At 41.0% G+C, this 26,192-nt stretch overlaps 1 protein-coding gene across 1 annotated transcript in view; it reads left to right on the plus strand.

Annotated features, from left to right (window-relative positions):
- The window catches only part of CSMD3 (CUB and Sushi multiple domains 3), a 751,931-nt gene that overhangs the window by 627,593 nt on the left and 98,146 nt on the right, over window positions 1-26,192 (plus strand). Inside the window, exons 42-51 of the mRNA XM_048507427.1 lie at window positions 99-168; window positions 2,397-2,513; window positions 5,929-6,138; window positions 7,050-7,238; window positions 9,460-9,637; window positions 14,131-14,276; window positions 16,425-16,505; window positions 17,514-17,627; window positions 23,832-24,020; window positions 24,611-24,757. Of these exons, the coding sequence (XP_048363384.1) occupies window positions 99-168; window positions 2,397-2,513; window positions 5,929-6,138; window positions 7,050-7,238; window positions 9,460-9,637; window positions 14,131-14,276; window positions 16,425-16,505; window positions 17,514-17,627; window positions 23,832-24,020; window positions 24,611-24,757 (1,441 nt within the window). The remainder of the gene's footprint in view (window positions 1-98; window positions 169-2,396; window positions 2,514-5,928; window positions 6,139-7,049; window positions 7,239-9,459; window positions 9,638-14,130; window positions 14,277-16,424; window positions 16,506-17,513; window positions 17,628-23,831; window positions 24,021-24,610; window positions 24,758-26,192) is intronic.

Genomic DNA, 26,192 nt, shown 5'->3' on the forward strand with positions numbered 1-26,192 from the left:
TCCCCTGAACTAATACATTATTAATATATGACACTATTGTTTTGGCAGTATAGGGTTGCACTGTTTCTAATTTTCTAATTTTGGAAATGTCATTATAGGGACATTCACATATCACCTGTATGCCTGGACCTGTGAGAAGATGGAATTACCCCATTCCTATTTGCTTAGGTATGTCTCTGGAATACAAGATTTGTTTAATTTGAAAACTATCCAAAAACAAAACATAAAGGGTTGGAAGTTGTCTTTTGCAGACGTGGTGTAGGAGGTTAGGAGCAGCAGTGGCATAGGAGGTTAAGAGCTCGTGTATCTAATCTGGAGGAACCGGGTTTGATTCCCAGCTCTGCCGCCTGAGCTGTGGAGGCTTATCTGGGGAATTCGATTAGCCTGTACACTCCCACACACACCAGCAGGGTGACCTTGGGCTAGTGACAGCTTCTCGGAGCTCTCTCAGCCCCACCTACCTCACAGGGTGTTTGTTGTGAGAGGGGAAGGGCAAGGAGATTGTAAGCCCCTTTGAGTCTCCTGCAGGAGAGAAAGGGGGGATATAAATCCAAACTCTTCTTCTTCTTATGGAGACCCCATAGGGTTTTCAAGGCAAGAGACATTCAAAAGTGGTGTCCCATTGCCTGCCTCTGCATAGCAACCCTGGAATCCCTTGGTGGTCTCCCATAAAAATGTTAACTAGGGCCATTCCTGCATAGCTTCCAATATTGACCACATTGGTCTTGCCTGGTTCATCCAGGTCAGGAGCTTTGATTTCTACCAAGGACGTTTTCTTACGGTACAAGGAGCCTTCTCCTTGAGAAAGAGGCTATTTTATTAGGGTAAGATTCCTTTTTTTTACAATTGTCATTTTTAATGTCAGATTTGAGTCCAATTATTACATTATATAGTGCCTGACTTTCTCCTGTTTAGAGATCAGAAAGGTACTGTAGACATATGATGGTGTATATCAAATGGGTGTACTGGTGTCGTTTAGTGGTTAAAATGTTGCACTAGAATCTGCAAGAGCCAGGTTTGAATCCCTACCATAATATGGAAGCTGCTGGGCAACTTTGGGCCAGTTGCACACCTGCCGCCTCACCTATCTCATAGAACTGTTGTGGGGATAAAATTGAGAAAAACAGTGCAATGTTTGTTGGTTTGAGTCCCAATTGGGGAGAAAAGTAGGACATACATGAAGTAAATGAAAGTAAATAATTAAAATAAAGAAATTGCAGCATGAACAGACGGATGAATCAAAATGATATGGCTGAAGTTATTAGATCCTCCAATACTATTGTTTTTGTCAGCCATGTCATCCCAGAATCATCTTCCAATGTCTCTGGCCAAGGAACTTTAAAGGGGGATTCAAACATGACACTACTGGATTAAGGTTTAACTTGATCAAGAACATAAATGCTGAAGTCATAATCAGAGGCCCCTTCCGCACACGCAAAATAATGCGTTTTCAAACCACTTTCACAACTGTTTGCAAGTGGATTTTGCTATTTCGCACAGCTTCAAAGAGCACTGAAAGCAGTTTGAAAGTGCATTATTCTGCATGTGCGGAATGAGTTTTAGTTACAACCTTCCAAGTACATTCACTTAAGTGGACTACTTAGGATTGTACTATAAGCCTTATACTCTGCATTTTATAACCTTCTTCTTCACAATGTATGTGCACATGTGTTTGTGTACGTGTGTATGTGTGCGCACATGTTCATGGGCTCTATTTTGTGAAAGATTATACTGTAATAAAAACTGGTTAATCTGGTTGCCACCACAAAATTATTATTTATAATAATTTTCTTGAGTTTTTCTTGAGTTTTTCATAGTGCTTTACTAAACCCCATTGACAACATAAGGAAATAAATGAGGACATATATAACAAGCAAAGACTCAAACTATATAAATATTAACTTTGGAAGTCATTCCGAATTATCTAAAGAAAAGCATATGAAAATGATTATCTGGCTTAAAGTCAACTTTTGAAGCCATTAGGACCACTAAATTGCATCGCTGCTGCTGGTCTTCGGTGGGTTTTAAAATTTAAAGAAATAACTCAGTCATGTAAAGAGACTCAGAAGATTTAATGTGGGAAGCCTAAACCAGTGTTCACTTAAAGAAAATGATCTAAATAATTATGAATTCTCCCACAGATGTCGGCAGCTTTACCTAAATTACCCAAATTATAGGATATATTATTGGGGAAATCTCTTAGGACGCTTTAAATTATATTTTATTTCTCAATTGTGGTGATTCTAGCTTAAGGAAGTATTATCCTAATGTGAAATAAGAACCAACTTTTTATTTTAAAAGGTGCTAATTTAGAAAATTAATGCAGAGAGCTCAACTGTTCCCCCCTCCCCAATTTAATGTCTTAAACTATTCTTTATGCTAATCTCTTTTTATAGCACAGTGTGGTGGTTCTATGTCAGACTTCAGTGGAGTGATTCTTAGCCCAGGCTTTCCTGGAAATTATCCTAGTAGTTTGGACTGCACATGGACAATCATGTTGCCTATCGGCTTTGGTATGTTTTATTCCTACTTAATGATAAGTGCATTTTGAAGGTCTTATGGCTGCTTTAATTTATAGTTCTTTGTTTGACATAGTGGGTCTATGTTATGATAACCTTTTTTATATAGGACTTCCACTGTGTACTGTAGGTTTCCACAATTTCTACAGTGTTGGTAGTAGCTTAGTATGTACTATACTATAACAGATATCGATCTGCCCAGCCCTGAATATTGTATTAACTTGAAAAAAAACTATTCCCAGTGAAAATTCCAGTGTGTACTCATGAAAGGGTGAATTAATATAATAACTACATGTGTTCATTCTCTCAATCTAAATTTTAAAGGCATTAAAATCACATTTTTATAAAGAAGTGAAATTATGATACCATTCAAATATTAACTTGAGGATAAAGCAAGCTAGAATTTGAGGTAGCACTGCTTCAAAAATAATGATCAATGACTTATACATATTAGCAAGTTTAGGAATGTGAAAGAATTCCTTTCTTATAGAATGTGCTGTACACCATATACACCGAGAACTTAAGAGAAGTGATATTTGGGATGGCAGTCCCCTAGTAGGGGTGAGTGATATTCTATATCTTGTTTCCTGCCACTACCTGAAATGATGGTGGGAATTTTTTAAAAAAGGCTGTTTGGATAATGGAATGTTTTCACTTCCAGAGAAAACCCAGATGTGATATCATACTCCCCTATGAAACACTGGAAAATCTATGGTAAAAACATTATGTTTTCAGCAATTCCTAGAGACGGCTGACATCACTTCTGGGTTTTGCCCAAAAGGAAAATTAAACCCTCACCGTGGATGTCCCCATGTCTCTGTCCCCCTGTCTCCCTCTGGGTGCCATGATAGGCCCATCAACCCTATATTATAACAATGACCGATAAACATCCTTAAGGACAATCGAAAGTAAATAAATAAAAATTAAGGTATATTTGAAAATAAAATGAATAACTATTATTTGAGAATAAAATGAATAACTATTCATGTATGGTTCTCTAAGATCTCAGGGCAAAGAGATTTCTCCCCACCCCTTTCCATAGATAGTCTTATTACTTCATCATCCCTTCTGGAGCATATTTTGTTAGACAAAAATCTAACCTATGAGAGAGGGGGGGGAGGGGGAGACCAGGTAATCATACAACAGACCAGGTAATCGGGAGCAACAGCCGCAGAAGGCCATTGCTTTCACATCCTGCATGTGAGCTCCCAAAGGCACCTGGTGGGCCACTGCGAGTAGCAGAGAGCTGGACTAGATGGACTTTGGTCTGATCCAGCTGGCTTGTTCTTATGTTCTTATGTTCTTATGGGAGGGGGGTCAGAATGCATTCTTTGGCAGCCATCCTAAACAGAATGACACCATTCAATTGAAGTCGAGCTTAGAAGGCAGTTATATCACTAGGGAGGGGAGGATTCAGTAGTGGAAGCAGCTGTGATCACAAAAAAGCTTTGTTTATTAGAAAACTGCAGCTTAAGAAATGGAATTTGAGGATAACACCTGTGTTTTGATCAGGTTTGGTTTCTGAGTTCAAAGTTATGGACTCCCCAAAGCGACTGTCTCCCCATCCCCATTGTTTCCAATGGGTTTTTCATTAGGAGATAGGGATTACACCTTTGAGGGTCCATAACTTCTAACTCTCAGAACCAAACTTCACCAACCCAGTGCTACCATCAGGTCAGGTCTCAATGAAGATAACCTTGAGCCTTGGTGCTTCTCATCTCAATAATTGCACCTCTGACAGCAGACAATACACCCTAATTTTCCCCAGATTTTCTTTTTAAATCCCCCCCCTCCCTGCCAATGCTTGTTTTTTTTTTTTCTTTTTTTCTCTCAATGCCTAATAAGGGTGGTGGTGGTGGGGGTGGTGGTGGTGGTGGTGGCGGTGGTGGTGGTGGTGGTGGTGGTGGTGGTTGACACACACAATAATAATAAATACACAATAACAACACCAACACCAACAACAATACCAACAACACCAATACCAACAATACAATAATACTAATGTACTTAAATCAAATCTCGGCTGGCATGAATTTAAAGGGAGAATCTGAGGTCCCCAGTTTAAACATTGAAAGTGATGTTGTTTCAGGGTGGGGGAGCCCAGATTCTCCTTTTAAATCCACCTTAAAGGGAGAATCTGGGGTCCCCAGTTTAAATAACATTGAAAGTGATGCTGTTTCTCCCAATTGGGGGGACTGGATACAACACCATAAAATGTTTTCATAGCAGTAATAAAACATTTTGAAAGCATTTTGAAAATGTTTTCAAACAATTATTTCTGCTGTGTGGCATGGCCCATTGCTGTGTTCAGATTTGTGAGCTGGGGCATGTTCTATATGTGATGGTGACTTCAAAACGACCTGGTGGAAAAAATCATTGTTTGGTCACGGTGGGAGAGGGTGGCCGCCCATGGGGAGGAGGGCATCAAACTCAGGTTTTGCCCAGGGCTCCAGTTTGCACAGGTACGCCACTGTCATCCAGTAATGGTTACAGGACCTGAGGGTCTCCTTCCTAGAGATGGTCTCGGAGCAGGCCTTGACGTAACAGTATTAGTATACCACAGAGGGTGCAATTTTGCTGTTGAGCACTATACTACAGAAGTTCCTAGAAAATGGATTATGATTGCAGTACAGCCAGAATGCACAATAGAGAGGATATACACCTGTTTTACTAGTACACTGAGTAAATGTGGAAAAGAGGATTAGGAACTGGCCACCTTAGAATCTGTGCATCTGTTTGTATAGAGTTTCATATCCCCCCAGATGTGTTTCATTGTATATAAATGGAAGAAGGAAGTTTTAATTTGAACTTAAATATGTTGCATAGATGTTAATCTAGGACATAATTTATGTGACCAAGAAAATTATTTGCTAGGCTTCTGTTAGTTGTATGAAATAATCTGTACTGTATATTCACAAAAGTAATTTAAATTGGATAATTACAGTATTGTTCCTCACTCTTCAATAATTAAATTGATATTACACGTCATTTGCTGAATATTATATGAAATCCATAAGCTTATCTCTGCTGGAACCATTCAGAATGGCTCAATTATCTTTAAAATGAACACAATGATTTACCATTCTTTGTTAACATTGAATTATTTCAGGCCAAAAAAAATCATCTTACTTTGCCTTATTTGATCTACATTCCAAATAAATGCTTGTTCTTTTCTCCTGCTCTTGCTTGTTTAAATGGCAGATTTCTTTGAAGTGGGGAAAGACTAGGGGCTTGTTATTTTATTTTGGTTTTAACTGGAAATATTGTAGTACTACTCTGTAAGCTGCCTTGAGCCACAAGGAAAGGTGGGGTGCAATATTTTAATAAATAAATTATGATGATGCTGATGCTTCTCATTGTTATTGTGGGGAAAATCGTATTTTCTTAAGTGTCATACAATGTTTTTCAGGTGTGCACTTGCAGTTTGCAAATTTCTCAACAGAGACAATACATGATTATTTGGAAGTCAGAAGTGGATCAACAGATACTAGTACTGTTATTGGGAGACTCAGTGGCCCGCAGTTACCAGCTTCTCTTTTTAGTACAACCCATGAGACTAACTTATATTTTCATAGTGACTATTCTCAGAACAAACAGGGGTTTCATATTGTGTACCAAGGTGAGTGATTTTACACGTTTACTATATGGGTTCTGTGTTTTTTTAAAAAACACCAGAAGACCACTTTAAAATAATATGTAAATAGAAAGAGTATGTTGCTTATAAAAAATGTCCCAGCTTTGGACTTTGGAAACAATTTTCATTGGACCACATGTAGAAGTATTGTACGGTCTTGCTGTTGCCAGGTCCTTGTAGAAACAGCATTTGGGAAGTTAAAGATCTACATCAAGAGGGGACAGTTCTTAAGTTCCCTTTAATTTCAGAATTCCTCTATGGGATCAAAACCATCAACACTGCATCTGTACTGAGCATGTGTGAACACCCATAAATGTGCTTATTTAATCCTCACAATCCTTCCGCTGCCATGACTTTATAAGATAATTCAATCAGGCCTGTATACCCCCTATCATACAGGCCAGAGTTGAAAAAAAATTGTGAACCGGGGTCACAGAGCCCAGAAAACCATCTACCGCCAGCTGCTTTTGGCTGTGAACGCCTTCAGCAATACAAATTGTGCAACTACTTCTACAAGAACATGGGCAGATGTTTTGACATGTTTTCACAAATAATAATCTCCTTTGCCATATGGGAAACATATTTTGTAGCAGGATATGGTGACTTGTATCCATTGAGAATTGCAAGCTGAGTGGAGCTTGTGGACTAGGACTGCATAAAACAGTGAAAATACACAGATTTGGGTGTATGTTAGAAAAACCATAGATTTAGAATAGTGTGCTGTGGATCATCAGGAGTTCATTTCAACATGTTAAGAATATTCAGATGTACCTTAATCTTTTTTCCCCCAACAGTGTTTTTGAGATGTGTAGTTAGATCTTAGAAAAAACTTTACATTTTTGCACATTGTTGCACATTGAAGAGATTTTAATGGTGATTATTTCATTTACTTTCAGCATATCAATTGCAGAGTTGTCCTGACCCACGTCCATTTCGCAGTGGTTTTGTCATTGGAACGGATTTTACTGTAGGACAAACTGTTTCATTTGAATGTTTCCCTGGATACACTTTAATTGGGAACTCAGCACTTACTTGCCTTCATGGGATCAGTCGGAACTGGAACCATCCTCTTCCAAGGTGTGAAGGTATGTTTTCAGTAGAGGCATATTAGTTCTTACAAAATTTGATTTCTGGATGTCTTGAGATCATATGTTAAGTAATGTCACAAGGAGAACCAACAGTCGTCTTCCCTTCTAGGAGATCAGAAGAAGCGAGAGATGATTGGTTTCTAGGACTGCATGATTCCCCCTCCCTGGTTAAAGTTGTCAAGGTGAGGGGTGGGAGAAAGGCCAGAACAGAAGGAGTTTATGATCCCACTTCCTATTCCTTACCTTTTTTTAAACCATGTTAATAGGTTCACATTCATATGTCTACAGCAAGCCAGGTGGATACTTGGGTCACACTACTCACTGGATGGTGCCTACGGTATTTTAGGAAAATGACATAGGTTGGTCAGTTGCAAAATCCAACAAGTCTTGTAATAGCTTTTATTAAGACCAACCTAAATAACGCAACACAGTGAAGTTTGCTTTCAAGTTCTCTCAAAGTCTTCATCAGGTTGGAGTTTTAAAAGGAGGGTGGGATCTTCCAGGTCATGATCTTGTCTACATCTGCTCGCTGAAGTCAGCAGAACATTTTATACTGATGCAGAGCAGATCTTAGCTTGAAATATGTGGCTTTTTCCGCTTCCTCTCTCCTAGGTTTGCCAACCTCCAGATGTGCTCTGGAGGTCTCCCAGAATTACAACTGACCACCAGGCTACAGAGATCAGTTCACTTTTGAAGGGTAGACTGTTTGGCATTATGTACTGATGAAGTTCCTCTCCTGCCCTTCCCAAACTTCACCCTATCCAGGTTCCATGCCTTAAATCTCCAGATATGTCCCAGTCCAGAGCTGACAAACCAGCTCTCTCCTCCTCCTTTTTTTTAAAATAATCTTTACCCTGATGAAGAGTTCTGGAGCATTTGAAAACTTGTTCTTTGTGTATTGTTAGTTTGCTTGGTCTTAAAAGTTTTTATTAGGCTTTTGGTTTGGGATGTTGTAATATTTTAGTCACATGTCAGAAATAATATTTACTCATAATTCTATCTTTTAATGAGACTGAAGGAGGGGGACATATAGTGCATACCATGAGTTCAGTAGTGTGTCTCTCAGCTAGTACATTCTCTCTCATCTCTGGCTTTTCCCAATTGAAATTTGAAGGGAACTTCCATTTAATGTCTTTTGGGTCCCTTGCTTAACCTGGTGCTTTGCCAAAAGTGTGCTTGCAAATATTTCCTTTTTGATAAACACTTTTACATTTGGGATGCTGGTTGCAGTTCTCTGCACTACAAAAAGGCCTTTTATGCACAAGTCCATGAAAAATGTTCACAAAACATTTTCAGCCCCCCTCCCTCATTTGTTCCCACTCACCACCTCAAAATGATTCCTGGCCACAATTTTGTGCTTCAAAGCCTTGTACTGTGACTCTTCATAGGTCACGCACTCAAAGTTTCAAAGGTATCACCACCCAAAAAAAAAACCTGACAAAGGCCCCTTCCACACATGCAGAATAATGCATTTTCGATCCACTTTCACAATTGTTTGCACGTGGATTTTGCTATTTTTCATAGCAAAATCCAGCTTCAAAGTGCACTGAAAGTGGATTGAAAGTGCATTTTTCTGCATGTGCGGAAGGGGCCATTAATAAACAGGGAGGCAATAGAATGAGCTCAGAAAATGGTGCTGAGGATGAAGTCCTGGGGTGCAGAGAAGTGTGGGAGATACACACAGCAAGCCAAAATATTTTGAAAATGTTTCCACAAAAAATTGCTAAACTCCAGGATGCATTTAAAATGTTTCCAGGCTGGAAATAAAACATTTTGAGCTAAAAACATGGTGGAAACATTTTATTTCCTGCCTCAAAATGTTTCATTTTGGTTGTGTGGAAAAGGCCAGACCTCCACCATCTCGTACACACTATTTTTTAAAAGGGGATGTTAGGAAGCAGAAAGCTGGCAGTTTGCAAGCAGCCACTCCTTCAGGGGCTCACCTAGCTGTAAATTGCCCCATAGTGCCAGGAATGGGGAAGCAAGGCCTCAGAGTTGAAAAGGAAACTGGGAGATCTTGACCCTCCCAAGTGGGCAATTCCTGCAATGGTCAGGTGGTGGCAGCAGCTACCTGAAAGAGACAATCCCCTCCAGGAGAAGATTGAACCCCCAAGGTAGCATGGAATAGGGCCTGCAGATTATAACAGGTAATATCAGGTAATTTAAAAAATTTAATGCAGAAACATACTTACACATCATTTTTCCCTTTTTTTGGCAGCTCTTTGTGGAGGAAATATAACTTCAATGAATGGCACCATATACTCTCCAGGGTATCCTGATGAGTATCCCAACTTCCAGGACTGTTTTTGGCTTGTAAGAGTACCACCGGGAAATGGAATCTATATCAACTTCACTGTTCTTCAGACAGAGCCAATATATGATTTTATAACTGTCTGGTGAGCGAAAGCATTATTGATTAATTTTATGGCATGCGACATGTAGCAGCAACACAGATAACTAGTTGTATCTCACTGATTTGGCCTCTAATTTAGTGTTCCAAGCTGGTAGTACTGTCTCCCAAACTGATGATAAGGAGCATATTTTACTTTACAGAAGGCTAAATGTACTTCATTATTGAAAATGCCATCCTTTGGAATTTATTGTTTGGAAATGCTCTTACCCATTGTGTTTTTATAGTACATGTATTTGTCATTAAGTGTAAGATGGCATTTATGAGTAATTGCTTTCTACACTCATACAGAAGCGTTCAACATTCTGCAATTTGAACAATACTTCAAAAGAGTTAAGAGAAGATCCTTACAGGAGAAAACTTTCTGCCCTTTGTAGCTGTGACACTAATTACTTGTGTGAATGGGCCATTATAGTTAAACACAGCAGATACATCTTTCAGTTCTCCTTGCAACATCTTGAATGCCGTGAAGCTAGTTCATAAATGCATGGGCTGGTTAGCAATCTCAGGTGATATCTAGGTTATGTATCAACGAGAATGTCAAGAGACTAGGCCTTTTTCACGGTCTCTTGTCAAACATCTAAACAGTGGTTCAAGCTGAATCCTAGGGAAAAAATACTGAAGTTTTCTGCTCACTGAGAAACTGAGGTCTAGTTGACAGTGGCCTCGGAGAGATAGATTAAGAGGAAGGAAGGTTTTCACAGGTGCCAGGAGATCATCATGCCCAGAAGTGTCAAGGCCATTAAAGTGGGTCTATATATTCCATTTTGCTGGAGTAAGGACTTGGACGTGATAGAGCTGCAGAGTGCCAAAACTAATTGGCAGCTACCTGGTTATCAATGCCAATGGCTAGTCCAGTTACATCATTGACCTTACTTTTGATTGGTCAGCTAGAATCATGCCAAGACAGATTGTGAGACATATAGGAAAGATATTTTTAATTCTAGTTTTGCCCTCCATCTGGATTACAAGTAGCTTTGGGACACCTCTCTATTTTGGGTGGGCCAGTTTGGTTGGGTACCTGTTGACATGGGCTTTGGAACCAGCTGGGACTCGGTCTTGTCAAAGGCCGTTTCCGCACGGGCGGAAAATGACGGCCTGGAGACGGTAAAAACGCCGTCTCCAGGCTGCCATTCGCACAGGCGGCGCAGCCGCAGCGCAGCCGCGCCGCCCCCGCGCCGCCCGGCTGGCCCACAGCCGGCATATTCCGAGAACGCTAAGAAGCGTTCTTTTGGGAATACGCCGCCGTGAAGCCGCTGCCGTTCGGCGCCTCCCCGACCCGGCACTCACCTTGTCCCTGGGCCTCCGGCGTGTCGCTGAGGCCTGGGGACACGCCCCCCTGCCCTGCGCCGCTCGAGCAGGCGCGCAGGGCCAGGGGGGCGTGTCCCCAGGCCTCGGCGATGCGCCGGAGGCCCAGGGACAAGCCGGGTCGTGCGGGCGCCGGCGCTCCGCGGCCCCGGCTGCCCGCCTCTTCCCGGGACCGGTCCCAGCGTCTTCGGGTCGGCGCGAGAAGCGCCGACCCAGCCGTTTCCGCTGCCATGCAGAAACGGCCAAAGTATTATGTAGATTGAAACCAACACTTGTAAAAGGGCTTAGGTTAGTTATTTAGCTTTATTATTTTATCCACACTATTTATATTCTTGCACAGTGTTTTAATGAATCACTTTAATTATACTCTGTGGTATTCTTGAACTCTGGGGCTTCAATCTGAACCTAGTACTTTAGCTCATACCGGCTACAGCGATCAAATGAACGGTTTTCTAGAATTTACCTTGTAAGTATACAACCATACCATGTTAAACTTTTGTTCTTGGACCCAAGGGAGCTAGAGGCTTGCTCTCTGGCTGTCTGGGTAGTTAAGAGAACTGATGGCAGTGATATCCTGAGATGTGACATTGCACACTTCAGTCCTTTTGTCTGTTTGTCTTGCCCAATCCATCACCCTTAAACAGGACTTTGGCATTAAGATCCTTTGACTCAGACTTCTGAGTGAGAAGGTTGCTTTTATGATCCTGATCCCAGAAGAAATCAATCATGCCCACATTTCCATTCACTGAGAATGATTCGTGCCATGAGTAGGATGAGTGAAGTACTTTCTCTGAAATAGGGCCAGTGTGAGAGAAGCATGAGCAAGTTCTATCTCAGCACCAAATCATTTTTCCCCAAATTCCTACAGAGGACCAGTGATAGCAAGAATACAAGACACTTCTTTCCCCAAAGTCATTCTTGTGGGAGAACAGGCAGTACCTCCAGACAATATCAGGCTTGCTTAGAGGTGTATCTAGGGTGGGGCAAAGCAAAGCATGTATCCTGGACACAGCTTCTCAAGGTGTGCCAGCCCATGTCCTGCAGCCTCTAGGAGCAACTACCCCGCCCCCAAATTCCTATGGAGTTTGGGCACAGAAGAGCAATTTAAATGCTGAAGCTGACCTGTGTTTAATTGGGCTTGCCCTGCCTTCAAACACCACATGGGGGGTATGCCAGTTCAATGCTGTACTTGGCTTAGCTGGGTCGAGCTTTAAATTGCAGACTCCAAAGGTCAGGTGGAGCTTGGGTGGGAGTCAGCAGTATAAGGCTGGAGCTGATCAGACTGCTGGGCTCAGCCAAACTGGATCAAAGCCTGCACTTTAAAGCTTGACCCAGCCAAACCCAGTGTGGAACAGGCACACCCCATCTCTGAACTTCACATGGAGTTTGGGGGAGGGGCAAGCCATAGTGCTGTCCCTGGGCACCATTTTGGACAGATACATCTCTGGGCCTGTTTGTTGTATGATGGAAGAGAATCAAAGAAAGCTATGTGCAAGGGAAGAGAGAAATGTGACCCATTGTAGAATGGGAAAATACTGTAGCAGCTGAGGCTTTGGCAAAGGAGAGGGAAAAGATATGAGGAGATACGTTGATTGCATCTATTTTGCCTTTATCATCTTCCAGGACTTCCACGAAAGGCTCCTTTAATCTTCATCTGGTCTGGTCCTGTAGGTACCACGAACATGGTTCTGTCTTTTTGCAGAGTATGAAACTGGTGCTGGGCTCTGCTAAGCTGACCTCAGGGGCCACTTTTTTGTAATTTTGTGATTTATTGATCACAGAAATCTGTGACTGAATCTATCCAACATATTTTATTTTGACATCGGTTTCTTGTTTGTGGATCAGTTCTGCAAGTAGCCTTGAAACAAAGATCATGTATTTAATTGCTTGGTCACAGCTTCAAAATCTACTTAAATACACCCCTTGAATGCAAATCAGGGGCTTCACTGAAAAACAACCACTGCTTTAAGTTCACCTCTCTTTGCATTTGAACTTTCTTTTAAATGGGAGAGGCAGGACAATTTGCTGTTAGGCAGAGAGCAAAATAAGATATATAAGCTGGTGGGTTTTTAATTATTATTTTGCCGAGGATTTTGTTGACAAAAAATCTGCTAGCACATTAAAAGACACATAATTTTCATCGGCCTGTAATTTTATGTTCTTTCCAATAGCATCATTTCAGTGTCCAACCAACCACAAATCACATGTCTGTGACCAAATGCTAACATCTGTAGCTGCAATTAATTGCACCTGCACATGACAGGGATCATTTCAGTGCTCCATAAAAAAACGTTTTCTGGTCATTAAATATCTGCAAAATGAACTTGACAGAAATCTTATGAGCATTAAAACGTGGTTTGCACATGTTTCACAGCTGTCTGACACCATGCAAAAGGATGGGAACGGTTCAAAATGCTATAAATCCCAGCCTTGGGACGCAAAGGGGCTGCTTGTTATTTGATGAGACAGAACAACATGGGCAGATACTGCTTTTATCCAAGTACTTCAAGTTTGTAGGAGAAATTGATTAAAAACAATCAGAAGGGAGGACCAGGAACATCATCTGAGTTATTTTAAAGGAATATTTGAAGGCAAATAAATTGTAATAAATATTGTCCTTTATTTTCTTTTTCCAAATGCAAGCAACCTGTCAGGTTATTTTCCCAAAGCACTCCCACTTATATCTACTGTTTATTTTAATAGATCTTCTGTTCAAGATTAGTTGAAATGAAAAAAAAGATGGCTACTAGATGTTGTTGAACTATGCCGATTGGGTGTTAGTGTTCAGTGTGTTGATTTGTTGATATGTTAAAACAGTTATATCCAGAGGTGGGATCCAACCAGTTCTCACCACTTCTCTAGAAGTGGTTACTAATTTTTTCTGAGTGCCGAGAAGGGGTTACCGAAGCAACCTCCCTGCCCAATAGGGACTGGAGGCGCATGTGTGGGGCGGCACCACTGTTTGAATCCCACCACCATCGGAACCTGTTATTAAAATGTTTGGATCCCACCACTGGTTATATCCCCACTTTTTCAGAGGCCGTGATACCTAGAATTATTGGTTTTCAGACTCTTCTCCCCTTCCCCCAATGCCTTGAAATTTTACCTAAAGAAAGTGAGAACTCATGCATTTAACTGTGGTGATACTGTTTTGTTACTGTTGCTTCTTAGGGATGGGCCTGACCAAAGTTCTCCACAGATTGGACAGTTTAGTGGTAACACTGCTTTGGAGTCGGTCTACAGCACTTCAAATCAAATACTTATCAAGTTTCACAGTGACTTCACAACAAGTGGCTTCTTTGTGCTCAGTTATCATGGTTAGTGGAATATATGTGTTGATTATCTAACAGGCTATCTTGTACAAAAATATTTCCCTGCCCCATTCCACTTGAGCAAGTGGTTACTCTGGTTAACAGAGTCATTACTACACCTATATTCATCTATAGATACATTTTTATGTATGTTAGTGTCATATTTCTACATGAGGAGAAAAAAATATTGGTAATTTTTCTTAGTTAAAAATAACTGTAGAAGTAGAACATATACATACCAGTCACTTGTTTGTCCAGAAAGTTATATTGTTTGATACAAGTGTTGAATATTTATCCACTGTCAATCAAAAACATGATATCGGATCCATTAATGGCTGCAAAAACATCAACTGCAAACAAACTTGGATAGCTGTTAAAACTGTGAGAATTGAATTATGAGAATTAATTCTATAAGAATTAAACTATGAAAATTGCCAGCCACAGATGCAGGCGAAATGTTAGGAACAATATCCACCAGACCACAACCACACAGCCTGGAAAAAACCCACCAGATCCATTTGAATCCGGTTGTGAAAACCTTCCACAATACAATAATTCTAAGCCTTTTCTTCATGAGAATAGATCTTATGATCTTCAGGCATGTACTAGAGGGAAAGAGATCATGGAGAGTTTACCACAGTTACTTGCATACCTGTAACCTTGAAAGGGAAAAGCACATAAAGTTAGGGCTGACTTGATCTTCACACTGGTAGATTGTTCAGGGAGATGCTCTTGGGATTCATTTTTGCCTAATCTTATCAGCTGCCTCAGAACACTTTCAAGCCATATAAATTCACACACTATCTCTGCCCCATGGCACCATCTCCTACATGACCACAAGTTTCCACTTCTTGTGACACATCAGTGTCAGAACTAATTTCAAATGGTGAAATATGAGCCTGTTCTCATATCCCCTGTTCTCTAGTGCCAGTCACACCAACTTCCCTTATTTCTGCCATCAACCATTCCCCAGATTCATGTAACTTTTGCCTAATTCCTGCTTTTGCCATCAGTCTTACTAGTTGAACTCGGGCGCTAAAAGCACCATACATATAAAACCAGAATCATTGAGATTTGGGACTTCCTACAAGTCCTGCCCCTAATCCCAAATGTGCAGTGATGGCTGTCATAATTCTGTAGGGAGGGAAGTTACTTCTCATAAGTACCGTAGTACTGTGCTGTTGACTGGTCCTTCTAATGTTCCAGAGCCAACATTACAAGCAGTCCCCTGCTTCAAATTAAGCTCTGGAATCCTTAGCCTTCTCTTCACTTTCCAACAATTAAATTCTTGAGGAAAAAAAAGATACAAACTATTTGGGTCAAAGATGTAATCTCCAGACCTTGCTGTTTGGGAACTTGAAAAAAGTTATCAAGATGTTTGTTTATTTTCTTGAGTATCTTCTTGGATTAAGACCCACAGTTTTCAAGTCCTGATGTTTGCACTTATAATAATGAATATATCACTACTAGTGTGGTGTAGTGATTAAGAGCAGTGAACTCTTATCTGAAGAACTGGGTTTGATTTCCCACTCCTCCACATGAGCGGTGGACTCATAGCTGGTGAACTGAATTTGTTTCCCTACTCCTACACATGAAGTCTGCTGGGAGACTTTGGGCTAACCACAGTTCTCTCAGAACTCTCTCAGCCTCACCTACCTCACAAGGTGTCTCTTTGGGAAGAGAAAGAGAAGGTGTTTGTAAGCCACTTTGAGGCTCTTTATAGTTAAAAAAGCAGCATAAAAGTCCAATTTTTCCTGTTTTTCCATCTTTCAATGCACTCTACATCTGCAGAAGTTGTATTTCTCATTATTTTATTTTATCTTGGGAGAGCAATGCCCTTTAACCTGGTTATTGCTTAATGTGATTAGATGGGTTTGAATAGGGTTCTTTGATGTGTTTTCTTCAGAATCCTTTCATATATATATTTTTACCAGCTGCAGATTATCCAAAGTTCATGATAAATGAGAGTTTGCCATTGGCTAACACACTTCAACCAGAAATGAAAATTCACAAATGAGCATTGTAAATACTGTCGAGTCCAGGAGGTCTGCTTTGTAGATTCCAATCCTTTCAAGATAAAGTGATAAATGTTGTCTGTTGTCATCCAGCAAAAGGAGCAAGATATTAATCATAATCCCTTCTGTATTTCTGTAGCATACCAACTTCGAGTGTGTCAGCCTCCACCTGCTATACCAAATGCTGAAATTCTGACTGAGGACGAAGAATTTGAAATAGGTAAAGTCAGTCAATGCATGAATATTTCACCTAAGGAAATGTGCTGAACTTACAGAAATCCCTGGTGTTCAATGCTTGTATGTGTATGAGCCAGTACCTTTATATGTTAAACCAATCTACAATTTAATTGAACTGAACACCTTAGAGAGCTTGGAAGATATGTGGATGATGTGAACCTCAGAAAGCTGGTGATGACAATTGGCCAAAAAACTTGAGCTGGAGGTCATTAGACCTACCTGGCCAAATGCCATCTGGGAAGGGGTTATAGTAAAGAGTGGGATAAGGTTAAAAAAACCTGGCAGGATTCAATCCAATGCTAAGACTTTCTGCCGGACTGGGATCTATGGTGCATTTATGGTGTTTTTAGATAACAGATAACCTTTACAGACATAGTACAAAGACCCAAAACAAGAAACAAAAAAATTGAAAGACAACATACAAAACCAAATTAAGATCGTTTGTTTGTGACCGTGTATAAAAACCTGGCCATTTGCTGTAGAGCATGGCTGGATTCATTGTTTAATAGATAAACTGTCTTCTGCTGGTCTGCCCAGCACTCTAAGCCCATCAGTACGGTGTTAAACATTAAATAAGGTGCATTCAAGTCACTTTTGAATCCTGTCCTGCAGTTTGCGAGCTGCCAAGCCATCTCCAAACCACAGAATTTGGACGTCTGAAGCAGAAATAAGTGTCTTTGATGCCATCCCTTTAATTGCTGTCACGGCTACTACAAAATACAGAGCTTTAAAACTCACCCAGCCTGCTGTTGTGCGTTGCAGAGTAATGAGCAGCTGACGCTTGTGACTCACACTAATAGTATAGCTGGCAAGAAATGATAAATGTGGCTGCTCTTTTGCCACAACATTTCCTCTGTTTAATCAAAGCTATTTGCACCAGTGGTCATTTACACATTATATATGGCGGGCGCTTCATTAATCAGTGCCGCTGTCAATGCCAAAACTCCTCATTAATTGTTGTTTAACTGCAGCCTCTTTTTTTATCACATAGGGGACATAATAAGGTATCAGTGTCTACCGGGGTTTACATTAGTTGGTAACGAGATTCTGACATGTAGACTGGGAGAAAGGCTACAGATGGATGGAGCACCGCCTGCTTGCCAAGGTTTTGTGTTCAGATTTTTCTTCTTCTTATGTTGTATGTATTTGCATGTTGTTGTGACATGTCTTCAGATTTTTTTTTCTATTGGACTCATGTATTTATATTCTGCTTTTGCGCCTATCAGGCTCTCTAAGGTCCCTTCCACACATGCAGAATAATGCACTTTCATCCACTTTCACAATTGTTTGCAATTGCAGTTGGATTTTTTCTATTCCATATAATAAAATCCAACTGCAAAGTGCATTGAAAGTGGATTGAAAGTGCATTATTCTGCATGTGCCGAAGGGGCCTAAGTGGCTAATGGTAGTAACATGCATCAATCCTATTATATGGCACTTACAAACTTTTGGCAATTTACTCAGACGTCAGAATGGGCATAATTTATCCACCTGTTTCCACTTGCTCTTTCCTTATCCAGGCAGAAGCCATCAGCAACTAGTTACCCAGATGTGATGCTGCTGCTGAAGAGTTTGGATTTATATCTCACTTTTCTCTGCTTTAGGAGTCTCAAAGTGGCTTACAAACTCTTCCCTACATCTTCCACATCAGACACCTTGGCCCTTTCCACACGGATGGAATATGGCGGCCTGGGGACGGCAAAAACGCCGTCCCCAGGCTGCCATTCGCACAGGGGGCGCAGCTGCAGTGCAGCCGCGCCGCCCTCACACCGCCCGACTGACGCCAAGCCGGGTTTCCAGAGTGCGCTGGGAAGCGCACTTTCTTGGAAATGCCAGCTGGAAGCCGCTGCCATGCGAACGGCAGCGGCTTCCAGGCGCTTCCCCCCCACTCCCTCCCTCCACTTACCTGCTTTCCGGCCCTCCGGCACGTCGCCGAGGCCTGGGGACACGCCCCCCTGCTCTGCAACACTGAAGCAGGCGCACAGGGCAGCGGAGGCATGTCCCCAGGTCCCGGCGATGCGCCAGAGGGCCAGAGTGCAGGTAAGTCCACCGGGCGACGGCGCCCAGCGGCGCCGTCTTCCCGGTTCTTTCTGGGACCGTCCATGCGGACGGTCCCGGTGTCGTCGGGTCGGCGTCAGTAACACTGACCCAAGCCCTTCCACCTCCATGCGGAAAGGGCCCTTGAGAGGTAGGTTGGGCTGAGAAAGCTCTGAGAAAACTGTGACTAGCCCAAGGTCCCCCTGCGGACTTCATGTATAGGAGTGGGGAAATAACCTGGTTCATCAACTTAGGCAGGGGTGGCTAACCTATGGTGCTCCAGATGTTCATGGACTACAATTCCCATCAGCCCCTGCCAGCATGACCATGGCTTAGAGTCTGTCACTCATGTGGAGCAGTGGAAAATCAATCCTGGTTCTCCAGATTAGAGTCTGCCACTCTTAATCACTACACCATGATGATTGGGGACAGAGATTAGTAATATCTGTCTAGACCCTATTGTGGCCAACTATATTTTACACTAATTCTGGTAGCTATCTTGGGTTATTATTTAAAAGAAGAAAATAAGGCATGAATAGAATAGAAAATGAGGCATGAATAGAAATAATCCAGAAAGCTACTCCTTCATTGCTGCCTCCTATGTGGTGTAGTGAGTAAGAGCAGTGGACTCTAATTTGGAGAACAGTGTTTGATTCCCATTCCTCCACATGAGTGAGGGACTCTTATCTGGTGAACCTAGTTTTTTTCCCCCTGTTCCTCCACAAGAAGCCAGCTGGGAGATTCTGGGCTAATCACAGTTCTCTCTGAACTCTCTCAGCCCCACCTACCTCACAAGGTGACTGTTGTGATGAAAGGAAGGGAAGGGGATTGTATGCCACTTTGAGACTCCTTACAGGAGAGTAAAGCAAAATATATATATAAAAAAAACTCTTCTCCTTTATTTAATGGAATTTGCCATTTAAAGTTTCATTGTAGTATTAATGAGTAGACTGTAAAAATCTAGTGCAGAAGTATGCTTATATAATCCTGTACTTCCTATCCAAGAGTTTATTTTTTTTTCCTAAAAGTAATTTCAGTAAATTGGCATCTGCAGAAAGCAGAAATGAGAAAAGTGATAGTTTGGAACAGAGGTAAGATAATTGCAGATGGATCCATTCCTTCTCAAATGTTAATCTGTAAATATGCAAAAGTGTTTTTTTTTTGTTAAATCCAACATTTTGACAAAATTGCACTTTTATGATATTAAAAGAAATAAGAATAAATTTGTTCTGCAGCCAATGACCATTGAAGTTCTGGAACACTTTGAAGCTTTCTTAGCACTTTGGATATTGAATAAGAGCTGCAGAAGCTCTGAAACCAGCAAGCAAGCCATTTGTTACAGATGTTGCCAGTTGTTACAAATGTTTATACAGCTATAGATGAATATCTTTATCATTTAAATCCACAAGCAGTTTCTCTTTACATGAACATAAACCTTTGGGGTTGAAGCTTACCAGTTTGTTCCATTCATTCCAACATGTTCTGCTGTCACAAGAAACCTACCTATGTAAGATTGTCCTGCATTAATGCAAGGGTATCTTGTGCTGGTGGAACACATGGGTGTTGACAGGACAAAAGGGTAAATATTTGATACTTAGATATGAATTATTACTTGATACTAGTATCTAGGTCAATAGCTAGGACATTTTATTGCTGTGGTTAATGTATTGCTAGCTGTAGGGTCTTCAGTGCCAAAGCACGGGCATTTGAAACACATGATTCAGACCAGGGCACTTCTCAGTTGGACTACCATGACACAGAGAGTCCTACCACTAGTTCCTACCTCCAAAAATAATCTACAGGAAGGGTTACCTAGATAAAATTCTCTATAAAAGATTGTAAGTAATTTAGGGTATGACGACTGAGGCTGAGATTAAGAGAGCAACTCTTATCTTACCTCGGTCTTGGGTTCTTTTCCCTCCTAATGACTTGATGTGGTCAGGGAAGCATCTCTGGGCCATGGGTTCCTGGAATGGGGACAAAGAACCAAAAGGAATGTGACCAGTTGAGCAATCTCTTACTGCATTTATGTTTTATTTCTTTGTTTTGAATTTTTACAATAAATCCTTGAACAATCAGCTGGTCTGGAGTCATTAGGAGGGAAAAGAACCCAAGACCGAGGTGAGATAAGAGTGGCTCTCCCAAGCTTAATCTCAGCCTCAGTCGTCATAGATCGCTATGAAGTAATTTAGGTGTCCCATTTATGAGACAGCCTTCCAGTCCCCTTCAATTGTTAACTGAGGTTTCAAGCTGCTTGAGAGGACTTTAACTTGATCAACATCACCACCCTGTACCTTACCAGAAACAAACAAACTGGGAGCCAGTGTAGATAGTCCAAGTGGGTCATAGTGCTCCTATGGCTCACTCCAGTTAACATCCTTCCTGAGGCACTGTATCAGTTGAAGTTTCTGGACACTAAAAAGCATGCCCATGTGAAAGACGTTGCAGTAATCTAATATAATCTGGGGGGCAGGGTTCAGGAGAACAGGTTTCTTGTATTTTGAGGGAAACACAGAACTGTTCCTTGGAACAGTTCGGTTCGGTCAGTGAAAAAGTTATGGCCGAAACTGTTTTGGTTATAGTAATTGGAGTATGCAAAGAAAAGTGGCATGAACGTACATACAGACTCTGATTGGGTGAAAGTATCGTCTTAGCTTTTTGTGTAGCTCATAAAATTAAATGTTTAGAGGTGGTGGAAACTGACAGAGTTAAGATGGATATAATTGGAAATGAGCTTTTTCAGTGTAGTAGGCTTGTGGAGATGTACTTATAAATAATTGAATTGAGGTGCTAATAAAACCAGACACTTTAGAGCTAAAAGATGGATCCGTTCACCCAGCATTCACCAGTCACCTGTTTCCCTATGTATTTGCAGTGCTTTTATTTTCATTTAATAACACAGATACAAATCCCCTGGAGAAAAAAAAATATCTGCTTCTTATTTGTCTTTAATTCATATCTGAATAATGTATCACTTTAAAAAGTGCAGCAACAAAGTGCAGCACATATTTAGGTAGCAAACCTGAATACAAACCTAATTTTTCTTCACACTGTTTGCGTATTTGTAAAGAACATAAGAACATAAGAAGAACGTAAGAACATAAGAACTGGTCTGCTGGATCAGACCAGAGTCCATCTAGTCCAGCACTCTGCTACTCGCAGTGGCCCACCAGGTGTTTTTGGGAGCTCACATGCAGGAGGTGAAAGCAATGGCCTTCTGCTGCTGCTGCTCTTAAAGAAGGAATGAGGGTCTGCTGGAATTCTTTCCAAATATTTCTGGCTTGTTTTAGACTGTAGGAACCATAGCTTTTAATGAATGCTCCTGAGAAATCATCTTGTGATTTCAGTACCTGAACAGTGAGACCTCAAGCTGAGCCTGTGGAAAGAATATCTAAATAAACAGATACAATTCTGATTTGCAACCTTTGGTTTTAACCAGGACGTGTAAATGTATCTTTATGCATAGTCTCGGCTTATGTGGAGCACCTTCCAGTCATTGGCTCATCAAACCAAGTGGTCCAAATCAATCAGGTTCCATTTTAAACAAAAACAAAATGTCTTGGTTTTCATCAGCAGCAGGCTCTTAGAAAATTCTGCTCCGCCTCCATCATTGGATTAATTCCCTGAAGCATTCTTTGAATTCTTTGCATTGAGTTTGACCTCTCTCAACTTACTGAGCCGTCTCAACCCATCAAGCAAGCTGCTTCCTAAATATGGTCGTTAATCTTTTCGAGAGCTGTTTGACATATTACAGAATCCTTGTGGCTACTGTGAGGACTTGGGGTCACGTATCTGCTGGGAGTTCTATGCTTTTCAGGCATACACAGGCCTGAATGGGAAGAGGGGCTTCCTGCTTAGACTGTGCCATTTTCCTGACCTGAAACAGCCCTAGGGAGCTATTTGCCCTATTGGGGAAAGTTATGTGTAGCCTAACTTACATGTAACTTTCCTAGTGGAGCAAATATGTCCAGAGCAACCCCTGGGAAAAGGGGGAGTCATATAGTGAAATCATAGTGAATGCTGTTGTACCAATGCTGCAATACCACATCTGGTGTGAACCCAGAACATTGCATCAGTAATGTAAGCTGCTGCATCAGTGCACTGCTCTAGGGTTCCCCAGAAATGCTATGGTATAGTGGTATTCCAGTATGGTGACATTACTTCCAGTCTCATCCAGAAGTGACATCAGCACAATACCTATTTTCTCCACTGTGCTTTTGTTGTTCCATTGTACAGCAGCAAATCCAGTGGGGCGAGAGCTGTCCTATAGCAGCAGAAGATGCACCAGCCCTGGGGAAAAAAATACCAGTTTCCAGTACAAGATCATTTCATTGTCAGGAAAATGGTACTGGGGGAAAGCTAAAGCCCTGTCCATATGCAGTCCTGTTAGAACAGGGGTAGGGAACCTGCGGCTCTCCAGATGTTCAGGAACTACAATTGGCCATGCTGGTAGGGGCTGATGGGAATTGTAGTTCCTGAACATCTGGAGAGCCGCAGGTTCCCTACCCCTGTGTTAGAAACTAGGCCCACATGCATGTGGGAGGCACAGAATTTTCACACATGTGTGATTCAAAGTCCTCGGCGTACGGTAACCAAGCAAGGTGCGAATCAGCCCATAATATTCAAGGTTTGCTTTTGGTGTGTTTTTTTCCAACTCGCATTACAATATGCATATTCATCTGACTCAAGTAGCACAAAATGATCATTAGTTTAGGATTTAGCTATAAGCACTATATGGTTTTATTATCTGTATTTGGTTATAATTTTGTGCAAAATTGTATTTAAATTGTTCTCAGAAATGTAAAACTTTTTTCTTTGTCTCAATCAAAGGGACAGAACAAAATATTCTGCTGCTCCAGCAAACAGGACACTGGTCATAACTCAGATAATGTGATTCTCACTCCAAATTAAGCCCTTTGGTGTTTTTGACACCAGACTTAGCAAAGTCACAGAAGAGAATTTTTTTTAAAAAAAGTTTGTCTTCCATTTTTTGTATGTTATTAATTTCCTTACAAAATGGCCATGTGCCTTCTGTTGAAGATAGAAATCCAAGCAAATTTTATTGACACACATTTGAAGCGAAAGTCCCCTTGCTGTGAAATCAGAAACAGGTTTCACTATTTATTGATGTGGTGATTTAATTTTTAAAAGGCTTGTTAATACACCTGAAGCTTTTTGTGTTCATGGAAATGAAACCACTGATATTCATGTTCGGAGAACCCTGTAACTTCTTCGTTATCTAAATTTGTGGAGTGTTTCCCCTATTTTACAGTACTCTGTCCCGCAAATGAACTGCGCCTGGATTCAACAGGAGTGATTCTGAGCCCTGGCTTCCCAGATAGCTACCCAAACCTCCAAATGTGTGCATGGACCATTACTGTGGAAAAGGGCTATAATATTAGCCTTTACTTTGAATTCTTTCAAACGGAAAAGGAATTTGATATACTTGAGGTGTATGATGGTAACTATACACAGCCTTGAACACATCTGTGCAATATATGTGCTTTATTTTCAGACACTAATGTTGACATAAGCCTCATATTCATGTGAGTTGCACTGCCATTGCTGAGATATGTTGTTATTTTCCATTTTTCTCTATCATTAATTGTGTGTGATATATGTGTGTGTGTGTGTGTGTATTGTGTTTCCCCAAAAAATAAGACAGGGTCTTATATTAATTTTTGCTCCAAAAGATGCATTAGGGCTTATTTTCAGGGGATTTTTTTCCATGATTTTGTGTCCCCCACGTGACCAGATCAGCTGTGCCAGGGAATCTATAACTAGGGCTTATTTTTGGAGTAGGGCTTATATTTCAAGCATCCTCCAAAAATCCTGCAAAATCATGTTAGGGCTTATTTTCAGGTCTAATTTGGGGGGAAACAGGGTATGTATGTATGTATGTATGTATGTATGTATGTATGTAGTCATATAGCTGTGTTGTATAGTTGTATAGCTCCATTGAACTGTTTTCTTTTACTTTCAATACATCTCTAATTTTAATTTGTCTGTTTTCTTTTCATTGTTTCCTTCTCCCCTCTGCCTGTTATCAAGGACCAAATAGTCACAGTCCACTGCTAATCTCCCTAAGCGGAGATTATTCTTCATCGCTAAACGTCACCAGCAGTAACCACGAAGTTTTTCTCCGATGGTCAGCAGATCATGGTACCAATAAAAAAGGTTTCAGGATACGATATATAGGTATGAAAATAAAATCTGTTATTTTTCTCTCTTTCCAGCAATTCAAAAGTCAGTGCCCAGCTTAGTATTTAATCAAGAGAACTTCAAAAGCATAAACCCCCAAAATCTTGCTTGCCTCTTAGGGGCTACTGGACTAGAATTTAGCTCACCCAGCAGCAGCAGCCCCAAGATGTGTTAACGGATCTCTTCCAATATTCAGGACCATCCGTAGTAAAGGATAGTGAACGTTGGTAGTTTGTGTCTAGCAGTAAGGAAATTCTGTTCCACTAACTTGCTCAAGAGCACATAAATTTCTGAGTCTCAGTAAAATCATCTGTATAAAGAAAGTTATCCATGGTTCAAAAATTGTGCCCTTCTAGTGTAGAGAATGGAGACCCTACCCTCCCTAAGAACTATATTCATTTTATTGTCGAAGGCTTTCACAGCCGGAATCACTTGGGTGCTGTCTGGTTTCCGGGTTGTATGGCCGTGTTCTAGCAGCATTCTCTCCTGACGATTCGCCTGCATCTGTGGCTGGCATCTTCAGAGGATTCCTCTGAAGATGCCAGCCACAGATGCAGGCGAAACGTCAGGAGAGAATGCTGCTAGAACACGGCCATACAGCCTGGAAACCACACAGCACCCAAATGTATTCATTTTAACAGCATTTCTGAAAATTTGATTGGACCATCTTGATGGGTGGGTAATTTCTTGAACTGTAAAGTGAAATATTTACAAAAAGTATCTATTTAAATAAAGAAATGAGAAAATGTATGCCACAGGGGGAAGGAGGGCATAGTAAAAACCAGTGGTATCTAGTATTGCAGTCTGGATCGTCTTGTAAGATTCTTTTAGGCAACAAAGGTCCCATTAGTTTCTCAAAACATGCATAAAGGAATACGGTGTTATCACAAGTGTGTGGCCATGTAGGCCAACAAAGGCCTTCCTTGAGCTAGCCACTCTTTCCTCTTGAAGTGCAGCAAAGTTATGCAGCAGCAATTTGCATCTTTTCAGTATGTCTGGAGTTCCTCCTGTCCCCTCTTTCGTGTCAGGTGAGTTTGCATTCTTTTCGTCCAGCAAATGCCCTACGCTGTCTTTCTTGATCTGCCTACCAATATTAATTAGGCTGGAAACATGTTACAACAGGACTTAATTATAATCTGCAAGTTCTTCAGACAGAAAATTACACTCAAAAGTTGACACAGTGTATTTAGATTATGTATGTAATTAACACATGCAAATTTTATCAGACGGGAAGAAATAAGATTCACAAATCATGTATGTGAACAGGAAAATAAATTATGGCCTAAGTGCTAATTGGTGCGGTAGTAATGACGTCTTTTTTTTAAAAAAAAAAATGAAGTTCCAAAAAGTATATTACAAAGTGTAACATATGCATGAGTTGCAAGAAATTAGGCCTTCTCATTGTGTTGATTGTCCAACCTTTTTGTACTTC

The sequence above is a fragment of the Sphaerodactylus townsendi genome, linkage group LG09, assembly GCF_021028975.2.
Source record: "Sphaerodactylus townsendi isolate TG3544 linkage group LG09, MPM_Stown_v2.3, whole genome shotgun sequence".
Lineage (NCBI taxonomy): Eukaryota > Metazoa > Chordata > Lepidosauria > Squamata > Sphaerodactylidae > Sphaerodactylus > Sphaerodactylus townsendi.